This window comes from Brachycentrus maculatus, unplaced genomic scaffold (genome assembly GCF_059751285.1).
Source record: "Brachycentrus maculatus isolate JH-2025_06_01 unplaced genomic scaffold, ASM5975128v1 h1tg000293l, whole genome shotgun sequence".
NCBI classification, from domain to species: domain Eukaryota; kingdom Metazoa; phylum Arthropoda; class Insecta; order Trichoptera; family Brachycentridae; genus Brachycentrus; species Brachycentrus maculatus.
In genome coordinates, this window is record NW_028281044.1 from 1,671,337 (window position 1) to 1,693,128 (window position 21,792).

Here is a 21,792-nt window from a genome sequence, read left to right on the forward strand (position 1 = left end):
GTGAGCGATATATCCTATTGCAAACGCCCTCAATTGGTATCACACGATTTCATTATTTTCACTTTTATAAATATTTTAAATGAGCATAGGCCAACATTCGTTTATTTTCACATAGCTTCGCTATTCCAGATGCAATGAGCATCGTGGATTTACTGTATTTTACTTTAAATTCAGCTTCTACGACAAACTTTTAATACGTATCCTTGTGCTGCCACTGGACGCTAGCACAAGCACTACGAGTCGAGTTGTCAGTATTATATATTTAGGATAATGGTTGTCAATTTTTGATGTGCTTTGAGTATTTGAAGTGAAAAAAATGAAGACAAGTTTCCTCGTTTTTCCTCTGCTTTTGTTATCAATCACATTTGCCTTTTTTACTTTCTTTACACACCCATTCAATTCACATACTCAAACCATCTAAACGCACCTTTCTTATTTTGTATCGATAATGCTTATTAAACATAATAAGTAATTAATTCACAAAGCATTTATAATAGTTTATAAGCTTGCTTGCGAGTAGGACTGGGAAGGTAGATATGAAAAATACATCACAAATACTCAGACTATCGGGAATCGAACCAGCGACGTGCCAGTTTTGCCGTTGAGCGTCTACCCAGCTCGCTAAGGCGCTTGATGTAATCTGAAATGACGCAGCAGACAGACACGGGATAGTGCCAAGGCATTTCCAGAAAGTGTTCATTCAATATCTTTTACTCCGTCTTACTCCTCATTACTGAGGGTTGTGACCCTTGTGGAAGCAAGCTCCAACCACCGAGGTGCCTGCTGCTGCCTTAACTTGATCGGTCCATCGTGTGGGGATCTTCCTCTTCCTCTCTTCCCCTCCAGGGTACCAATCACGACCAAAGAACTGAAGAATCCGTCGTGTACAGACATTGGCCAGAGTCGAGCCATCCGAGTGTAACTCAGGCAATAAATGCACGTATATCTCAGATATCACTCACTCTTTTCAACAACGTCATATATAAAAAAACTTGATTTTTCAGGAGATTGTTTTTAAAGTTTAAGAATATAATAAAATGTATTAAAAATAAATATCAAGCCACTTATTTAACTTTTTACTGTACAACAGATATTTTAAGGTAATACCTGTATGTTTTCACTCGGATAGGTAATACCGTTTTTGCTGGGATATAGTACATTTTCTGGGCATTCCGAAAACATGCACAAGTGAAAATTTACGGTTTTTGATATATGACGTTGTTGAAAGGAGTGAGCGATATATGTCAGAGAGGTATAAAGTGAGAAGGGTCGATATATGGGGTTTTACCAGCTTACTCTATATTGGCCGGTACACAGACGCCTCCACAACCACAACCAGCACTGCAGACAGACATGGAACAGTGCCAAAGCATTTGTAAATAATGTTCACTCAATATGTGCAGGTATATCTCAGATAGTCGGAAGGGCCTATAGATGGGGTCCCACCAGCTTACTTTACATTACCCGTCGTTCCCTGAAGAAGCTACGCGCGAATAAAGCATCTCAACGGCTTCACTTTTGAACGGCTAAATATATTTGTCCTTGGGTCGGCGCTGATGAGTGCACTGGTGGTGGAAACGCTCCACGCGATCATCGAACCCTGGGTTGCCTTGCAGTTTTTTCTCTAATGGCCCGATTATACGTTAAGTGATGCTTCCTGGCTACCCGTGACCGCGTTCTTGACCACCGCTCTCCTTTGTAAATCTAATAATCACATCGTGTGCAGTGGGAACAACCGACTGACCAATTAAATAGCGTCATCTTCGAACCTAATTGCTCTCCGGATTTCGATATTGTACCGCAGTGCCAACTCGACTATCCAAACGTAAATCGTGCAGTGGGTCGTTCGGATTACTTAGTGTTTTAAGAAAAGTGAGAGAAAAAAGGTAATTTCGGTAATTGAACCCTTACTGGTCCAATGTCGAATCTCATTCCACATCGATTTTTTGCTCTTAGGTCCCATGTCGGATGTTATTCGACATTTTTTTCATCATTAGTATTATTTATTTAAATTCCAAGCTTACATTTTTGTCACTCGTATCTATTACAACAGTATGTGGGGCAGAGGATTTTTTCCCAATTGGAATGTAACTGACTACCTTGATTTTTTTGTTAAATTTTTTTGTGTAACATTACCGCTATTTAATAATGTGTTACTCGAACCACCCCAAACAATAATCTTATACTTTATAATAGACCGATATGAAGTATGGTAATTTTTCACTTATTCTTTTGTATATAGGATGTAACGTATTGTTTTAAAGATGTACATATTTAGACAGATTTTGTAGTTAAAGGAGAGGAAGCCGGTTAGTCGTCCATATCGATTGGCGAAGGAGGCTATATACATTAAAAAAATTAATTATTAGGTGCCTAGGAAAATTCTCCTTGCCTATTATGTCCGCCTCTGTGGTGTAATGGTTGGCGTGTTTAGCTACCGTGCTGGAGGTCCCGGGTTCGATTCCAAGGGTGATGATACTAAATATTTATGATTTTACCCACTAATATTTATTAAATATTACCCTAGACTGATACCTGAAGCGCAGGACTAATCACCTTGCCTTCTTGTAAGTAATGATCAAGATAATCCTGCGTCAATGCGATGCAGTGCCCTATGCACCATTGGGTGCGGATAAGGGTTGGATAATTATGTACAATGATTTATATTATATTTAGTTAACAGGTCTTAAAAATGATAGTAAATGTGTATAATAATAAAACCCTTACCGCACCCCAATGGTGCATAGGGCACTGTTTCATATAAACGCAGTGTTATATCGACCGATTACACATGAAGGAAAGGTGATCAGCCCTCCACTTCAGGTACCAGTCCAGTGTAATATTGAATAAATATTAGAGTGAAAAAATCACTTATATATTTATTAAACCCCCCTGGGAATCGGGACCTCCAGAACGTTAGGCGAGCATGCTGACCATTACACTACGGAGGCGGACAATGTGTATAGTTAATAATAAATGAATAAGGTTGATCCCTAAAAAATAATGCAACGGATTCAATATCATTATCAATCAAGGTTTGTCACATGGCTCATTTATTTGTATTATTCGTCTTGTCATATTTTCCAAATAAGACACCAGTAAATCTGATGGATGTGCTATTGCCTCATCAATTTTTGTCAACTGCTTACTTTTTTTCGCACATTCTGTTTCCAATTTCAATCTTTCTTTTTCTTTAGACATTTAAAACACCTAATGTAATATATTCTATCATTTTTTTAAATAAAGTATATGCAAGTTTTCCCTAAGGAAATTAAAAAAACAGAAGATATAAAAATTCTTAAGAAAAAAATTAATTCTCATTACATATAAATCTTGAAAAAATATACAAAAAAGACCATTATACCATTAATTATATAAAACATTAAACCTTGAGTGTAAGTCCCTCTCCAAGCACAAGAGCTCAGTCTCTTTTTGGAGACGCATAGCGAACTATAATTTAGCCATACTTATGTATAAATTTTTTTTGACCGAAACTTTGAAATTTTTGAAATTTCGTCCGCCTCCGTGGTGTAATGGTCAGCGTGTTTAGCTACCGTGCTGGAGGTCCCGGGTTCGATTCCCAGGGGGGTGATAATAAATATTAGTGATTTTACACTGTAATATTTATTTAATATTACCCTGGACTGGTTCCTGAAGCGCAAGAGTGATCACCTTGCCTTCATGTAAGTAATGATCAAGATAACACTGCGTCAATGCGATGCAGTGCCCTATGCACCATTGGGTGCGGATAAGGGTTATAAGTAATAAATGTTTAGAAATTTTATTATGTTGTACTTAAAAATGTAACTATATTAAATAAAAAAAAAAAGTAAGTGCTATTGTTACTCGTGATAGTCCCCCCTCTGTTTATATTTATTCATAATCACGTTGGACTGGTACCTGAAGCGCAGGATTGATCACCTTCATGTAATCGACCATCAAGAAATCCGATACATTATAGGGCCCTATGTACCATTGGGTGTGTATAAGGTTAAAAGGAAGAGAGGACTAAGAATAGTTGTCTTTGTAAGAGTTGTGTCCATTCTGCCGACACACCATTTCGCCTTTACGTCACTGCTGCCAGCAACCAGGAGCGCAAAGTGTGGACACGATGTCGCCAAATTAAGCGACCAAGTGGACCGCTTATCCAATATATAATTATCCAATTTGGGACCTCCAGCTCCATAAACACGAACGCCCTTGTTGTGATGACCCACCAAAGTGCAAAGACCCTGGGACCCATCGGTCACTGTCACGCGTTAGATGTGGAAAATTATCGCTTCCTCTGGCCCATTCGACTGTAGTAGTATGCCAGTCGTCACCGGCCGAGTCTTTACTCCATACTCCGCATGGCACGTCCACTGTGCGAGGCATCCACGATCGCCCGTATGCTCCCTGATCCCCTGGTATCGACGAATCTAAAAAGACCACATTTGAAGATGATTTACAGCCATTGTTTTATGTATATATATACATATATATATATATATATATATATATATATATATATATATATATATATATATATATATATATATATATATATATATATATATATATATATATATATATATATATATATATATATATATATATATATATATATATATATATATATATATATATATATATATATATATATATATATATATATATATATATATATATATATATATATATATATATATATATATATATATATATATATATATATATATATATATATATATATATATATATATATATATATATATATATATATATATATATATATATATATATATATATATATATATATATATATATATATATATATATATATATATATATATATATATATATATATATATATATATATATGAATGTATCGTTACAAAATAAAATAAATAAATAAAAATAAGAAACAGCTCCTACCCCCTCTTCAACCTTCAACGTCCTAAAGACCTGACTATAAAATTTAGAGTGAGCTTCACATACGGTGTTTGAAAATAATGCGGAAAACAAGTATTTAAAAGATAAATCAAAACTTCATATCCAAAAAATAAAAGTATTGATTGTTTTAGTGTACGTCATTTCGTTATTTTACGTATCAAATGTTAAATCGAACATTGATTTTTTTAATCTAAGTTGTATTTTTATTGTTAATAACACATCAAAATCAAGTTTGTGACAATTGTTTCACCTACATAGTTATGGCATTTTCAAACAAACGTTTCGTTATTATAATAGAATGCTGATGGTGCAAATTTACGAAATTAAAATTCATCTGAAAATATATTAATCAGTTTTCAGAAGGTAATGACTCCCAGGAATTGTTTTACCAAAATGAATTATTCATTTTTCCAGATCCGCCTCTGGCAATGGGGTCTTTGGGCGCCAGACGCCAAGTGCCCCATCCCCCGTAACAATTTTTCTCTACGCAATTATTTTTCATTGTAAAATATAAACATACAAGAAAAAAGTCATTTAAAAAATCGAGAATCAAAGACATTTTATTCGCCATACAGATAGGTTTTCAACTTGCATAACCAAGTTGGTCCTGTATGTTGAAACGTGAGATGTATCGAAGTATAAAGGCGCTATTAATAAGTTTTGTAGATTTCAATATTTTCAATATTTAAATATTTGTATTTAAAAGTAAAACTAAAACGTTTTACTTTTCGCCTGTAGATGAAAACATTTGTTAGTTTTCGAAACTAGTCGTGTGTAATGAAATAAAACTTATTAAGTGGTTATACAAGTGTTTGATTATAAAAAATAAAAATAAAAACAAAATATGGACATCATTTACACATATCGCTCACTCTTTCAACAACGTCAAAAATCAAAAATCGTTTCAAAATCGTCAAAAAAAAAAATTTTCAGTTGGGCATGTTTTCCCTATATCCCAGAAAAAGCGGCATATTTTTAACTTAATATTTACCCGCTACAGGGCAGAAAGTGTTGTTTTTGCATTTTTAAGAAAAGGTATTGTTTGATGATTTTTTTAAATATACCTAATATTTTTCAAATGGAGAAAAAACCTTCAGGTTTTACGTAAAAAATCTATTGCACAGAAAAAGTTCAATAATTGGCTAAATATTTATTTTTAATCCATTTTATTTTATTTTTTAACTCTGAAAAAGAAAAATCAAGTTTTTTTGACATTTGACGTTGTTGAAACGAGTGAGCGATATGACAATTCTTCTCAAGAATATGATCAAAGCTTTTTATAAAAAAAATTAAACCATTTTTCTGCAAAATTACCGTGAATTTGACCTGTTAACCAAGTGCATCCCTGCATATATATATATATATATATATATATATATATATATATATATATATATATATATATATATATATATATATATATATATATATATATATATATATATATATATATATATATATATATATATATATATATATATATATATATATATATATATATATATATATATATATATATATATATATATATATATATATATATATATATATATATATATATATATATATGTATATATATATATGTATATATATATATATATATATATATATATATATATATATATATATATATATATATATATATATATATATATATATATATATATATATATATATATATATATATATATATAAATAAATGGTCGTTGCACCTCCGGCCCTGTAGTTTGCACGACCAGCGGCTGCATCTAGCCGGAGAATTGAATCGGCCTTGTCATTGAATGTTTTCAATAAAGATATGTTTCGGGTCAGCATTTTAAGTAATGTTAATTCGGCGTGCATTGGGAGGCAAGGTCGGAACCATTGTCAGAAACTCTAGACTCACACAGGTGCACTTAGCGCCATCACTACGCCAGCACTTAGCGTGCTGACAACGCAGTTCCTTTCAATTATTTCTTACTTGACCCATTAAAATACGTGATTCAGGGGAAAGTGTGTGGAAAGCCTCAACTCGTTGGTTTTTAGCTCCAGCAAAAAAATACCACAACAACTCTAGATTTTCTAATAATTTTATATTGCACAGATGTAAAACAACAGCAGCGTTAATTCATTATACCGCTCACTCCTTTCAAGAACGTCATAAATCAAAATTCGTCAATTTTCAGTTGTGCATGTTTTCGGAATGCCCAGAAAATGTACTATATCTCAGCAAAAGAGGCATATTTTTAACTTAATATTTACCCGCTACAGGCCAGAAAGTGTTGTTTTTGCGTTTTAAGGAAAAGGTATTGTTTAATTATTTTTTTAAATAAACTAAATATTTTTCAAATGGAGAAAAAACCATCACGTTTTACTTAAAAAGATCTGTTGCACAGTAAAAAGTTCGGTAAGTGGCTTGATATTTATTTTTAACACATTGTATTATATTTTTAAACTTTAAAAACGTTCTCCTGAAAAATCATTTTTTATTTATGACGTTCTTGAAAGGAGTGAGCGATACGTACGTAGCTAAAAAAAACTTTAAAAAACTTCCGGAAAACATAAAACCTATAGAACATTTCAAACTAAATTTAAAAACATATAAAACTTACCCCTACCTAAACTCCATATCAAGGAATATTTTTATTTTATTTTTAATTTACTTTGTTTATATAAAAAATGTTAAACGAACTTCATCTCTAAACACAAGTATCTACTTTATTAGAGAGGAGAAACAATAATTTTTAGAATTCTGAGGTCTTTCTCCGCTAAAGTCGACCCTTCACACGGTGTTTGAGATTTTTCAGTTTTCAGAGGCCACGTGCGCGCTGAAAGCTCGCGCAAAGCTCGCGAAATCGTCGGTCCTGAAATTTCCCATAGGCGCGGGTCAGTTCATTCGGCGCTCGTCGGTTCGCCTCATATGTCCTTATATAGTTGTGTATTCGGCAGTTTGTAGGTGGCAGTCGAACCGTCGCGACCTCTCATTTCGCTAGTGGATATATTTCGTGACCGAAGCGACACGTACGATGTCGCATGGCAAAATATCGAGTGTTCTTTTTTTGCACTAGTGTACGCTTGCATTAATGAATAAATGATGAAGAGGTGTTTCTTTAAATGAATGTGGAAATTTCAAAGTTATAAAGTGATTAGAATTATTTTAGTTTTACTAGGAAATTAACCAAAAATGTGTCACTAAAAAAAAAACTATTTTATCGACTTCCGGCTTTCGATCCTAGACTCAAGACTCAAATTTCCGAATCCGAATCGTTTTCCACAGTAAATCAAAATTTTTGCATTTATTTTAGATATAGATTGTATTTCTCAACTATTTAGACTTATTTCTTGAATGTTTTTTGCATTTAATTTTTTTTATTTTAACATTTTTTTGAAATTTTAAAATCATATTTTCATATGGTGTACGGAGTGCGTGGAAGTTTTTGGTATCGTAAGGGAAGGGTAATTAATTGTAACCTAACTTTCAGCATTTCAATGTTTTAGAATTAGTACACAAACCCTGAGAATGACAAGGTTCTTGTCGAAACCGGTTGGATAAAGTGTACTAATAAAAAGTGGTTAAAACAAAGTTAAAACAAAATTGTCCTGACGAATAGACGGTACGTCTAGAAACCGGTAGACATAAAAATCTCGGTGAGTGGTTATATACTAATATTATTAATATTTTTGTTAAAAGAAAAATTAGTATAATGACCAACCACAAAGTAAATGCTTTAAATATTAATAATATTCAGAATATTATGAAGTTTATATAGACTTAATTTGGAAAGCGCCCGTCAGGCGATTTTTCACAAAAAAAGGCCCTATATATTTTGGACATTTTTTTCTATAAAACTTCCTGTATCCACAAAGTCCAATTTTACTCATTTCAAATATGATTTATAGGATTTTTTTTACTGAATCTTTGGAACGCCACTAAATGTTTTTGTTTTAATCTTTTAAAACTAATTTGTATATCTCATTTGATTTTTTTAGTACATATTTAAAAAGCTTCAAAGAATATTTCAGGCGTTTCATGATATGTAATGTTATTGCAAGAGCTACTCGGCTGTCCAAATTTAAAACACAGTAAGGGACATTTTTTTTGCAGTACGTTTTTTTTGCATTTTTGGACTAAGTAGAGTCTACTTAATCCATGAATGCAAAAATACGTACTACAAAAAAATGTCCCTTACTGTGTTTTAAATTTGGACAGCCGTACTTAGCCTGTATCCCTACAAATATATCTAAGTAGCGGTACACTTGAGGAACATCCTTATCTTTATATAATTTCATTCGTAATCATAAATACAGTAAACCCCCCTTTTACGTTGAAACAGGTTCCGCGTTATCGGAGGAACGTTATAGGGGGTTATTGTTTTTAAATGGTATTTTTTTACATTTTAACCAACGGGAATGACTTGACCGGAATATGGAACTACTGCGTTATACGGGTGACGACCATTATCCGAAAAAGAAAAACTGCTACAAACTCAATAGGAGAAAACGTTATACAAGTTTACGTTATAGGAGGGTTTACTGTACTTAATTTTGTGTACTATACACCATTAATAGATTTTTGTCACGATTTTGGTTTATTGGCTAATAAATTAATATGAAAAATAACAAGACTATCGATAATATTCTTATTGAAATCTGTAGAGAAGTAAGGGAGATATTAAGGTTTAAACTTTAGATATTTGAATAAAACAAAAAACGTTCGCTCGCATAGATTTCCGATCAGATTTCCGTCATCGAACGTTTAATGACGTCATATGGTTTATTGTCTATGATTTATAGAGCTGTAATAGTAGTAGTATGGATTATTTGTTTACTACCACACTACCATTTGTGTTATACGAATATGAGGGGATGGGGGGTGGGAGGGTGGACCATAAACATCAACAAATAGAGCCGCCAATAATTTAGCAATGTTATCAATATTAAAATAAGTCCATCGTTTTCATTGTGTGACGTCATTCATTACTAACTTACGAAAACAACGTATTTACGAAGGCGAATTTTCCAAAAGAAAATGATGAATGAAAATATTTATTATATCGGCTGTTATAAACACAAAACGAGTGTAATACAATCCTTTATAGGTTGAGTATGTTGAATTAGATATTCATCCTGTCTGATAATGATCCATTGTAGAAAGGGAGCAGGTTTCTAATGTTTTCATGCAATTATATTCACATGTATATAGTCGTATATATCGTATATAGTACGGAATTTTCGTGATTTTTGATTTATCGACACCAAATTATCATATTGCATGTAATTATAGGCTCTATAACGCTCTCTTTTCCTACAACATTTTGAATGTGTCGAAAGACTTGTTCACAAATTTGGATTATCTCCAATTAGAAGATATTTTTAAAAATATTTTTTAACATCTCAACGTAGAGGAAGAAGAATATGGAAGTCTGAGCATTTACAGGACTTACGACCGTCATAGGCTGGTTTATCATGGGTAGAATTGGGGAATGTTACACGTGTGCAAAGTGATCATTTAATCAGCCTATGACGGTCGTAAGTCCCATAAATGCCCAGACTCCCACATTCTTCTTCATCTATGTTGAGATGTTAAAAAAGAATTTAAAAACTCTCATTATCATTCATCGTTTATTAGGACAACTATAGATGATAGAGTTGTTATGCAGAAACCGGTCTTGGAGTAGAGTTTTCAAGTTATATTACACAAAGTTAACGATGAATGATAAGGAGAGTGTTATTACCATAACACAAAGTTAAAAATGCTTTTAAAGTTAAAAGGTCCTATGAAATATATTTAAATGGTAATAGCTAGATGTAACCTTTTTGAATTCGTCGGACGCTATATGTGCTCGGCTGTCCAAATTTAAAACACAGTAAGGGACATTTTTTTGTAGTAGGTTTTTTTTTGCATTTATGGACTAAGTAGACTCTACTTAGTCCAGAAATGCAAAAAAAAACTACTCCAAAAAATGTCACTTATTGTGTTTTAAATTTGGACAGCCGTGCTATATCGTCATCTAAGAAAGCTATCGAATTTCGTATTGTTCATACCATAGTTCATAGCATTTTGTCTGCCTCCGTAGTGTAATGGTCAGCACTCTCGGCTACCGTTCTGTAGGTCCCGGGTTCGATTCCCAGGGGGGTTCAAATAAATATAAGTGATTTTTTCACTCTAATATTTATTTAATATTACCCTGGACTGGTACCTGAAGCGGAGGGCTGATCACCTTTCCTTCATGTGTAAAAAACGATCAAGATAACACTGCGTTATATGACGCAGTGCCCTATGCACCATTTGGGTGCGGATAAGGGTTTTAATAAAATCATACCATAGGCTCCCAAAGGCTTTTGACCCATGGCCCCCTTTTCAGATACAAAATTATACAAGGTCGAGGAAATTTACCTTTTTTAAAATAAATAAAGCAGAACAATGTAGTAAACTTATTTTTTTTATATATTTACTTAAAGTATCATGAATAATATACGCGGACGCTCAAATTGTAGAGAAATGTATTTTTATTAAAAAATATTAGTGAAAAAGACGAGCCTGATGTACTAACTGTAAATTCATGATTTGAAATATCACAAAATCATGAATGATATGTATTTATTTTCAACGTGATTTTCATCAAAAACTTTTTGTATGTAACAAATTAGATATGTATGTACATCGTTAAATACGTATGTCCGCCTCCATAGTGTAGTGGTTAGCGCGCTAGCTTATCATGCTGAAGGACCCGGATACGATTCCCAAGCGGGTCAATACAAATACTAGTGATTTTTCAATCTAATATTTATTTAATATGACCCTAGTGACTAGTGATTTTTCAGTCTAATATATATTTAATCCACTGTCTTCCAGCAAACTTCCTGATGTCTTTGTCTTTGCTGGAAGACAGTGGATGGGGACGGCGCAGGATCGGGAGGAGTGGAGGCGGAAGGGGGAGGCCTTTGTCCAGCAGTGGACCTCAACGGGCTGATATGATGATGATGATATATTTAATATGACTCTGGACTGGTACCGGAAGCGGAAGGCTGATCACCTTTCCTTCGTGTATTTAACGATCGAGATAACACTGCTTCTATGCGATGCAGTGCCCTATGCACCATCGCGTGGAGATGAAGGTTTGAAGAAGATTTTAAGACTTGCTTTATCACTCTAAATAATTATACAAAAAACAGCTGTTAGGGGAAAACTCGTTACGTTTGCAAATGATGTAATGAAAAGTCATTGTGCCCAGAGCGTTTTTAAAGATTTCCATTCACGCATATAAAATCTGTTTTTTAGCGTGTATGATGCAATGCCCTATGCACCATTGAGTGCGGATAAGGGTTAGAAGAAGAAGAATATATATATCGTAAAATGACAGACTTTTGAAATTGTATAAGGTTATACATTTTAACACCTCATGGCTCCCTGTTTGCTTCCCAGGGCTCCCCTTCTCCTTCAGGGCCCGAAATACCCCCTCAGCTCTCTCCAGGGCCCTCTGGGGGGCCAGGGGGTCCTGGAGAGTTCACACTTTGGGAAGCTGTGGTTTATACCATTCAGTAGATTATTTTTTTTTATTATTATAAATATGAAATCAAGGACGTATTGTAGGTGTTATCAGCCTCTCCAAGACGCGAGGATATTGTCCACAACTAGGCTTACACGTGCCGTACGATGACCTATTTTGGATGCGCGATGCTCGCTAAATTGACGTTTTACGGTCAACGCTAATTTAATTACCAACATTTCGTACGTTTATCCATTTTGCACCGATGCCACAGAGCGATACTTGAGATTTAACAGCGTAGATGTGTTCGGGGCGAACGGGAATGTGAAAGATCCCCACAGCTACGACTTGCCCGTGCGTTCCCGCATAGTGGGCTGACGCGCTCGGGAATTTTTGAGACCTGCCCGAGCTCGCGAGTGCTATCTGCGTCATTTTTGGCAATACAGTAAAACTTCGATATAACGGACTAATTGGGGGTAGGGGTTCTCCGTTTAACCCTTTCCGGTCCTATGTCGAATGTCATTCGACTTTATTCCGGTGAGTCCAATGTCGAATGTCATTCGACATTTTCTTCTTCATCAGTTTAGTGTTAAAATACAAGCAAACATATTTTTTTTCTCACTCGTATTTAGTGTAAAATGTAATAATAAAAGACAAGATTGTATACATTCAAAATAAAAATATTTTTTTAACACAAGTGTTGTTTTATTTAAATAAAACTTGGATGTATTGTTTAAGCCTGTAATGCTGTAAATCTATTGTGGACCTGGTAAAATTTAAAAAAAAATTATGGACCGGAAAGGGTTAAAGTACCGCCAAATTATTAAAAAATAATTATTTTATAAATTTGTTTACAGTGAATTGTTTTTAGACTCATTATCTACTAACCGTTATCTGCACTCAATGGTGTATAGGGCACTGTTAAGTGCAGAGCAGTTTTATCGTGATCGTTACTTACACGAAGGAAAGATGATCACTCTTGCGCTTCATAGACCAGTCCAGTGATATTAAATAAAAATTAGAGTATGAAATGACAAATAAATTATTTTCATCCCCCCAAAGTTTTACTGCATGTACCTCTTAAATATTTTAATTCGGAAAATAGTATCAGAGTACTACTCTTTTATTTTTATTTTAGAAATTATAGCGCCTTAACGGGATTACGGGACATTCGCAAAATTTACGACTGACAACCAATCTGTGTTGCTCACTCCTTTCAACAACGTCATATAACAAAAAACTTGATTTTTCAGGAGATCGTTTTAAGAGTACAATAAAATGTATTAAAAATAAATATCAAGCCACTAATTTAACTTTTTACTGCGCAACAGATCTTTTTAGGTAAAACCTGAATTTTTTTCTTCATTTGAAAAATATTTCGTATGTTAAAAAAATTAAGCAATACCTTTTCTTCAATATGTAAAAACAACACTTTCTGCCCTATAGCAGGTAAATTTAAGTTAAAAATATGCCCCTTTTGCTGGGATATAGTACATTTTCTAGGCATTCCGAAAACATGCACTACTGAAAATTGACGGTTTTTGATAAAAGACGTTGTTGAAAGGAGTGAGCGATGTAATGAATGTAATAGCATGTGTATGTTAGTTTTATACCAATATTTTATGTTATACTTATTTTCAAAGATTTGGTAAACGTTTTTGGCTATTGGCAAAAACGTTTACTTAACATTTAAAAATTGTTCTGAGTTGTTGTTTCAAAGTTTGAAAGTTGACATTTGAAAGTTGCTATGAGTTGTTCTTATCGTCGAAAATTTACGATAGTCCCGTATTAAGGAACATTAAAACAAGTTCCGTTGTCTAGGCTTACAATTATGTACTGTTAACACATTGTTAACGGTGCGGCGTGCACACATTTGTGTGTTCCAGAAACCTTATGTCGCGGGGGTGTGGAAATTCTTGTGCATTTCGGCTACCTTCAACTTCATGTACGAAAAAAACGTGTCTCAAACGTTTAATTTCTTGTCATGTTTGCTTTGCTGTTTAGCAGATAGGTGTCACTATAGTAAAAAAATGTCGATTCTTTTCTGTCATCATTCTTTCGTTGCGATCTTCACCGTAACCAATGTAATAAGGCCTTACTCGCAATAATATAATCCAGTTGGCGCCGTACGTCAACTAACCCCCATTTTTTTAGAATACCGATTGGATTTTATAGAGATTTTAAGAGTTCGAAGCTAACTGCTTCTTTATCAAGACTTGATAAAGAAGCGGTTAGCTTCGAAACCGGTTTAATAATAACAATAAAGTTTTAATAAAATATTTATAGTGATTTTAAAACAATGTTACATTTTAATTATAAAACTTAACGAACTCTTTTAACATACACAGACTATACAATAAAAAAGCTAAACAAGATAACTCCCTCTCCATGCACAAGAGCTTGTCTCTTTTTTGGGAAGGTACAGCATAAAAATATATTTACCCTAGTATAGATATATGGTAAATAACAAAAAAATGTTTTCTAAATTAAAAATAAAAAATAAAACGAATTGTTATTTTTTTGTTCACAGATACACGGGGAAGAATCCTTGAAGAAACAGAAGAAAATCCAGCAAAACAAATATCCTTTTTTAATTATAAGTATTTCGTTGGTATGAAAGTGAAAATATTGACGTTTCGCAAAGGTTTTCATTAAAATGCTGCATTTTGAATATACAGTATATTGCTATAGTCAGGTATTCCTAACTACCTGTTATTCTTATTAAAAATAGCCTGAGAGATCATAAAATAAATATGGTGGAGTATTGCGGTTGTCAATCATGGATATAATGGTGAGAATGTTATACGTGTATAAAGTGGTCACTTAAAAGGCTATGACCTGTCATAAGGTCTGGAAATACCCAGACTTCCATATTTCTTTTTTAATTTAAGTTTTACTTGGTAAATACCACTATTTCTTTAAGCAATCTATTGTGACACGTACTTCGATGCATTTCGCATCATTTTCAAACACCGTATACGGTGTAGAAATAGTGGAAAAATAGTAGAAAGTGGAGAAATACTGGCATTTACCAAGTAAAACCTAAATCGTAAATGGATAGATATCACCACAAAATGACTGCCGAATCAATTAATGAAATCCCATATTCCTCTCCATCTATGTTGAAATATCATTTTAACAATGGAGTTTCTATTTTTGTAAATTACCTATCGTACAACTGACTCTCAAACCTATCTACGGCTTATGAAACACCACTTATCGTATAACTTTATAAATTAAATAAATAAATTTATAGCCTGTTCCTACTCGTGAGTGGATTTATTCTTTATTTATATAGTTACTATAATTTCATGTAATTCGTGAGAGTTTTCTAGATGAAAATTATTTATTATATTGTGAATACCATATCGCTCACTCCTTTCAACAACGTCATATATCAAAAATCGTTAATTTTCAGTTGTGCATGTTTTCGGAATGCCCAGAACATGTACTATATCCCAGCAAAAGCGGCATATTTTTAACTTAATATTTACCCGCCACAGAGCAGAAAGTGTTTTTTTTGCATTTTGAAGAAAAGGTATTGTCTAATTTTTTTTTAATAAACTAAATATTTTTCAAACAGAGAAAAAACATTCAGGTTTTACCTAAAAAGATCTGTTGCACAATAAAAAGTTCAATAAGTGGCTTGAAATTTATTTTTAATACATTTTATTATATTTTTAAACTTTAAAAACTATTCCCTGAAATATCAAGTTTGTTGATATATGACGTTGTTGAAAGGAGTAAGCGATGTATATAAGCCAGTGATATCCAACCGGTGGTTCTCGGACTAATTGAAAGCACTTTATTTTATGTAGAGAATAATCCTATAATCTTTTCGGTAAAAGATGGAGGCATATTTTTGCGAACATTTGCGAAACGTTGCTTCGAAACTGAATGGCTACGTTTGAATCAATTCGAGTGCAGAAATTCTTCATCGTTTGCGTTCATTTTAAAGTGGCGGCTTTAATTTGACTGTAAATGGTGTGGGATGTTATACTAGTGTTATCTCTGCCTGGTGATGCACGACAGGTCGTGAACGCATCCCGTATCGCATGGCCCACCAATTATTATGTACACTTTTTTAGTATTTTATTTTATTTTATTTCATTATTTATTTTATTTCACAGCTTGGCGATAAGTAATCAAATAAATTTAACGCCTCATTTAATGCCTCTCGGATGAAAGTGTACTTGGCTAACCAATATTTAATTGTGAATATTATTTTGTGTAATGTAATCAAGGTTGCTCTGTTAAGCTGTTATTTTACGTAACGAGATAACACAAAAATTACGGCTAATTTAAAATATAGTTGGCATTATTTACGTTTAGTTTAAAAATACTAAATGCTAGTAAAAATCGTTGGAAAATTTGTATTAGACAAAATCATGTTGCTAATCTATTGCGAGAATTTTCAGTCGAAGCTTAATTCCTGAAAACTATAAATTATTTCAATTTTCTCGTAAGTAGATACATACTTATTCGCGATATATATATACTTATACATACTTTATTCGCGAGTTTTATTCGGTAAAAATTTAATCTCTTTAATTTATTATCTCCATAATTATAATTCTTGGTGGAACTGCATTTTATAAAAAAATAAATGTTGAAAATACTAAGTTCTTATTTTATTATTTATATTTAATGACAACGCCACATTGAGGAAGCTAATTAATAAATAGTATGAGGAAGTATTGATCTATTAACTTAAATCTTCCTGAGAACAGCCATTCTTGAAATAATTTAGGAAATTTTAAACGTTTAATTTCCAACAATTTTTGCCAATTTTCCAAGTGTATATGCAACTATATTTTAAATGACAACGCTACATGAAGAAAGCTAGTCACTTTTAATAGTTTATTGTAACTGCAGACAGTTGGTAGAATTCCATATTGAATTGTTGGGTAATATATCCAAAATTAAACAAGGTTTATTGGATTGAATTCTACATTTATTTATGTATATTATCAAACACACAAAGAGTGTTCATTGTCATTCTTGAAATAATTCAGGAAATCTTGAACTTTTGATTTCCGACAACGCTACATTAAAAAAGCTAGTTAATGACGAATTGACACTGTAAATGTCCTTGCAGAACAGCGAGTCCGGCACTTGTGGAAGAGCAACCGCGTGCTCTACTACCGGTTCGCCGAGAAGACGATGCAGAGCCAGGTGTCGGAGGCCTTCCTGCACGTGTACGTGCGCGACGCGGAGCCGGCCGAGGCCGTGGAGGCGGCGGAGGCGCCGGCGGACGACGAGGACGTGCACACGCTCAACATCCAAGTGAGCCGCGTGACCAAGAGCAACGAGGTGTTCTCGGCGAGCGTGGTGGCCGCGGCCGGGGTGGCGCTGACGCGCGCCGAGCAGCGCCGGGGCAAATGGGTGAAGGTGAACGTGACCAAGGCGCTGGCCGAGTGGTTCGCGATGCCGCGCAGCGTGCTCGGGCTGGTGGTGCGCGCGCAGGACGCGCAGCGCCGCCGCGTGCCCGTGCCCGAGGGCAAGGGGGACAAGGTGGACAATGTGAGTACCTACAGAAATGCCCATTGTCCATTATTTTATATGTCGCTGCGACCATACTAGGTTTGTGACCTCCCTCTGTATCATAGCTCACTCTCAAGACCTACATGAGTCATGTAGCTCACGGCCTGTCTTGGTGGTAAGAGCTTTACCTTCTCGGAGTCCAGTAGTGGTCCTCCAATGATGTGACTTCGTTTGCGAGCGAGTGCGTCACAATTATAGAGAATGTGGATTGGTGTTTCGTTATCCTCCATACAAAATCTGCACACTGGGGAGTCATGAAGTCCAATTTTTGTCATGTGTTTCCTCAGTCTGCAGTGTCTTGTCAAGGTGCTGGTTATATGTTTCTTGCTTAGCTTTAGAGCTTCTGTGGCGAATTTCCGCGAGCAATCCATGATCAGTTCCTTTGCGTGTTTCATCCCTATGCTGTTGGACAAGATTTCTTGGCTCTTGTCCATGGCCCATTTTATATTATTTATATTAAAAGCATCGCTAATTTTGTGGTAATATCTATCCATTTTTAATTTAAGTTTTACTTAGTAAATATCCATATGTCTTCAAACACGATTGATTAAAGTAAATATTTAAACACAAAACTCTCTATATATTTGGTCATTAACATCCTATACATTTTGACTTGTTTAACCGTACTAGCTTCAATAATTAATTCGGCAGTCAATTTGTGGTCAAATCTACCCATTTTTTATTTACGTTTTACTTGGTACATACCACTATTTCTTAAAATGATGCGGAATTCGTCGAATCTATTGTGACACGTGTTTCGATGAATTCCGCATCATTTTCACGGTGTTTGAAAATGACGAAATCACAATAGATTAAGAAATAGTGGTATTTACCAAACAAAACATGGCAAATCTCGTCTACCTAAGATTCAGGTGAAATTGTTTTTTTTTTCCTTTGTCAATTTACGAATCACATTTGTTTCGTCGTAATTACAACTGTTCCGTTTGTGTATCTCCTAGATGCCCTACCTGGAGGTGTTCTTGGAGGACACGTCCCGGCGGCGCACGAAGCGCACGGTGGGCCTGAACTGCAACGAGGACAGCCAGGAGACGCGCTGCTGCCGCTACCCGCTCACGGTGGACTTCGAGGAGTTCGGCTGGGACTGGATCATAGCGCCCAAGACGTACGAGGCCAACTTCTGTATGGGCGACTGCCCGTACGCCTTCCTGCAGAAGTACCCCAGCACGCACGTCGTGCACCTGGCCGCGCCGGCCGGCTACGGCGGGCCCTGCTGCACGCCGCGCCGCATGAGCGCCATCTCGCTCCTGCACTTCACGCACGAGTTCAACATCGCGCTCAACTCGCTGCCGGCCATGGTGGTCGAGAAGTGCGGCTGCACCTGACCTACTTACTACACCACGCCTGCACAAACTCCTGCGCTCCTGGGATCGACAACCTTCTTCCTCAGTCCTAGACACCGTTACTTTGGTCTGGGATATCACAAAACTATCCTAGACACCATTCTCCTCTTGCTCGTGTCATGTCAGGTCCCTCTGACGTCGACTATCACTCGAGAGCAATCTTCCTTGTCTTGGGCATTTGTCCTAGACACCATTAATTTTGTGAAATACTTTGGTATGCCTTGGATATCATAAAACTATCCTAGGCACCATTCTTCCCCTGTTCGTGTCATGTCAGGTCCCTCTGATCATTGGGAGTGATTGTCCTTGTCTCGAGCAGCTCTAAACAGTGCCTCGACGGTCCCCGTCCGATATCGTATATTCCGGAGCCAGGAGATCTGCCTTCTGCCCACACCTCGTCGACCCTCTATTTCGCCTTTTGTGATTAGGTAAATATAGATTAATAGTTTAACACAGCCAGGAATCCAACTCCCCACCCAAGAATCCACCCTTCTTTCTGAACCTAATTCTAGAATTGCGGTCATAAATGTCGTAGTGGATCGACTACCGATCTAATCTCTCGCGGTTCGACAAACGTTAGTACTATGACTTCTGTCCTCGTCGAAGTTTCAAGAGTGCATAGCTACGAACATAAACATTTGCGATCTCGTAATGTGATTTGCTAAAACTGTGCTTAAAACATGTGAACGATAAAAGAGTGACGGGAACACGAATAAATTAAAGAATTTTCAACGTGGCTCGCGAGTGTATCAAAACGATTATGGATTCGTTGTGTTTATTTCGGTGATTCGAGTGAACTATTTTAAAAACATATTTAAAAAAAACGAGACTTTCATATTGTACATATAGTATTTAATAACAAATTGTATCTTACTATCAAGCATCGCTAACGCGTGAGTATATTGTCATTAATTGTGTAAATATCATTCATTATTTCATTGTATTTTCGTATCATCGGTAGGTTTATTCTCATTAGACATTATTCGTTGCATTTCATTGTTTTTTCGTATCATCATTAGGTTTATTCTCATTAGATACTATTCGTTACATTTCATTGTTTATTCGTATCATCGGTAGGTGTATTATCATTAGATTTTAATATTTTGTTCATTCTAACATTATGATGATTTAACTTTGTATATATTTCTGAATTGGCAATCTTTGAACCAACGATTACGCAAATTTAATTCAAGCGTATCTTTGATAACTTACTTTCAATCATAAGATATCGCACACTCCTTTCAACAACGTCATATATCAAAATACTTGATTTTTCAGGAGATCGTTTTTAAAGTTTAAGAATATAATAAAATGTATTAAAAATAAATATCAAGCCACTTATTGAACTTTTTACTGTGCAACAGATCTTTTTAGTTAAAACCTGAATGTTTTTTCTCCATTTGAAAAATATTTAGTATATTTAAAAAATAATTAAACAATACTTACCTACCCTTTCACCTTTTCTTCAAAATGCAAAAACAACACTTTCTGCCCTGTAGCGGGTAAATATTAAGTTAAAAATATGCCGCTTTTGCTGGGATATAGTACATTTTCTGGGCATTCCGAAAACATGCACAACTGAAATTTGACGATTTGTCATATATGAAGTTGTTAAAGGAGTGAGCGATGTACGTAATTTATAAACGTTTTCTCGGTAGCCAATAGTGTAGATACAATTTTTTGTTCTAATAAGGGTTTAAAAAATATATATATAATCATCTGTTATTTATACATTGGTCCAAAATTATCTCGTGTTATCAAACATGACGTTGACATAGATGGACCATTTTAAACTCAAAAACTCGTCAAATGATAAGTTGATTATTCAATTTGAAGACTTAAACGCGTATAAGTGTTTCTTATAAACTAAAAAAGTAAGTGTTTTCTTTAATCATTGTAAAAAAGTAAGGCTATGCTCTGTTTTGCGTTTAAGGCACATTAAATTTTGGCTTCAAACACCGTTTTCGTATTGAATTTTTTTCTCTGAAATATATATATATATATATATATATGTACATATATATATATATATATATATATATATATATATATATATATATATATATATATATATATATATATATATATATATAACATACATATATATATATATATATATATATATATATATATATATATATATATATATATATATATATATATATATATATATATATATATATATATATATATATATATATATATATATATATATATATATATATATATATATATACATATATATACATATATATATATATATATATATATATATATATATATATATATATATATATATATATATATATATATATATATCTCTCTAAAAAAAAATAATTCCAATGTATGTATATTCCTTTAAAAAAATGTGCGTAGAGTGACACGTCTGTCTTCTCGCGCGGTGTGTTCTCTCTTATTGTGTGTTTGAGAGTTCGGCCTTTTAAACTATGTATTTTTTTTTTTAATCTTTTCAACATTCGTGATGG

The 21,792-nt window shown here is 34.2% G+C and overlaps 1 protein-coding gene and 1 long non-coding RNA gene across 2 annotated transcripts in view; both read left to right on the forward strand.

Annotated features, from left to right (window-relative positions):
- The window catches only part of LOC148305022 (uncharacterized), a 45,995-nt gene extending 31,027 nt beyond the window's left edge, over window positions 1-14,968 (forward strand). The window contains exon 2 of the long non-coding RNA XR_015838260.1: window positions 14,932-14,968. This is a non-coding gene — a long non-coding RNA (uncharacterized LOC148305022). The remainder of the gene's footprint in view (window positions 1-14,931) is intronic.
- Window positions 14,969-17,432: 2,464 nt separating this feature from the next.
- Window positions 17,433-20,130, forward strand: LOC148305023 (growth/differentiation factor 8-like). The gene is made up of 2 exons (XM_088267344.1): window positions 17,433-17,924; window positions 18,905-20,130. The coding sequence occupies exons 1-2, from the start codon at window positions 17,565-17,567 to the stop codon at window positions 19,286-19,288; spliced, it is 744 nt and encodes a 247-aa protein (XP_088123470.1). The 5' UTR covers window positions 17,433-17,564; the 3' UTR covers window positions 19,289-20,130.
- The last annotated feature ends 1,662 nt before the right edge of the window (window positions 20,131-21,792 follow it).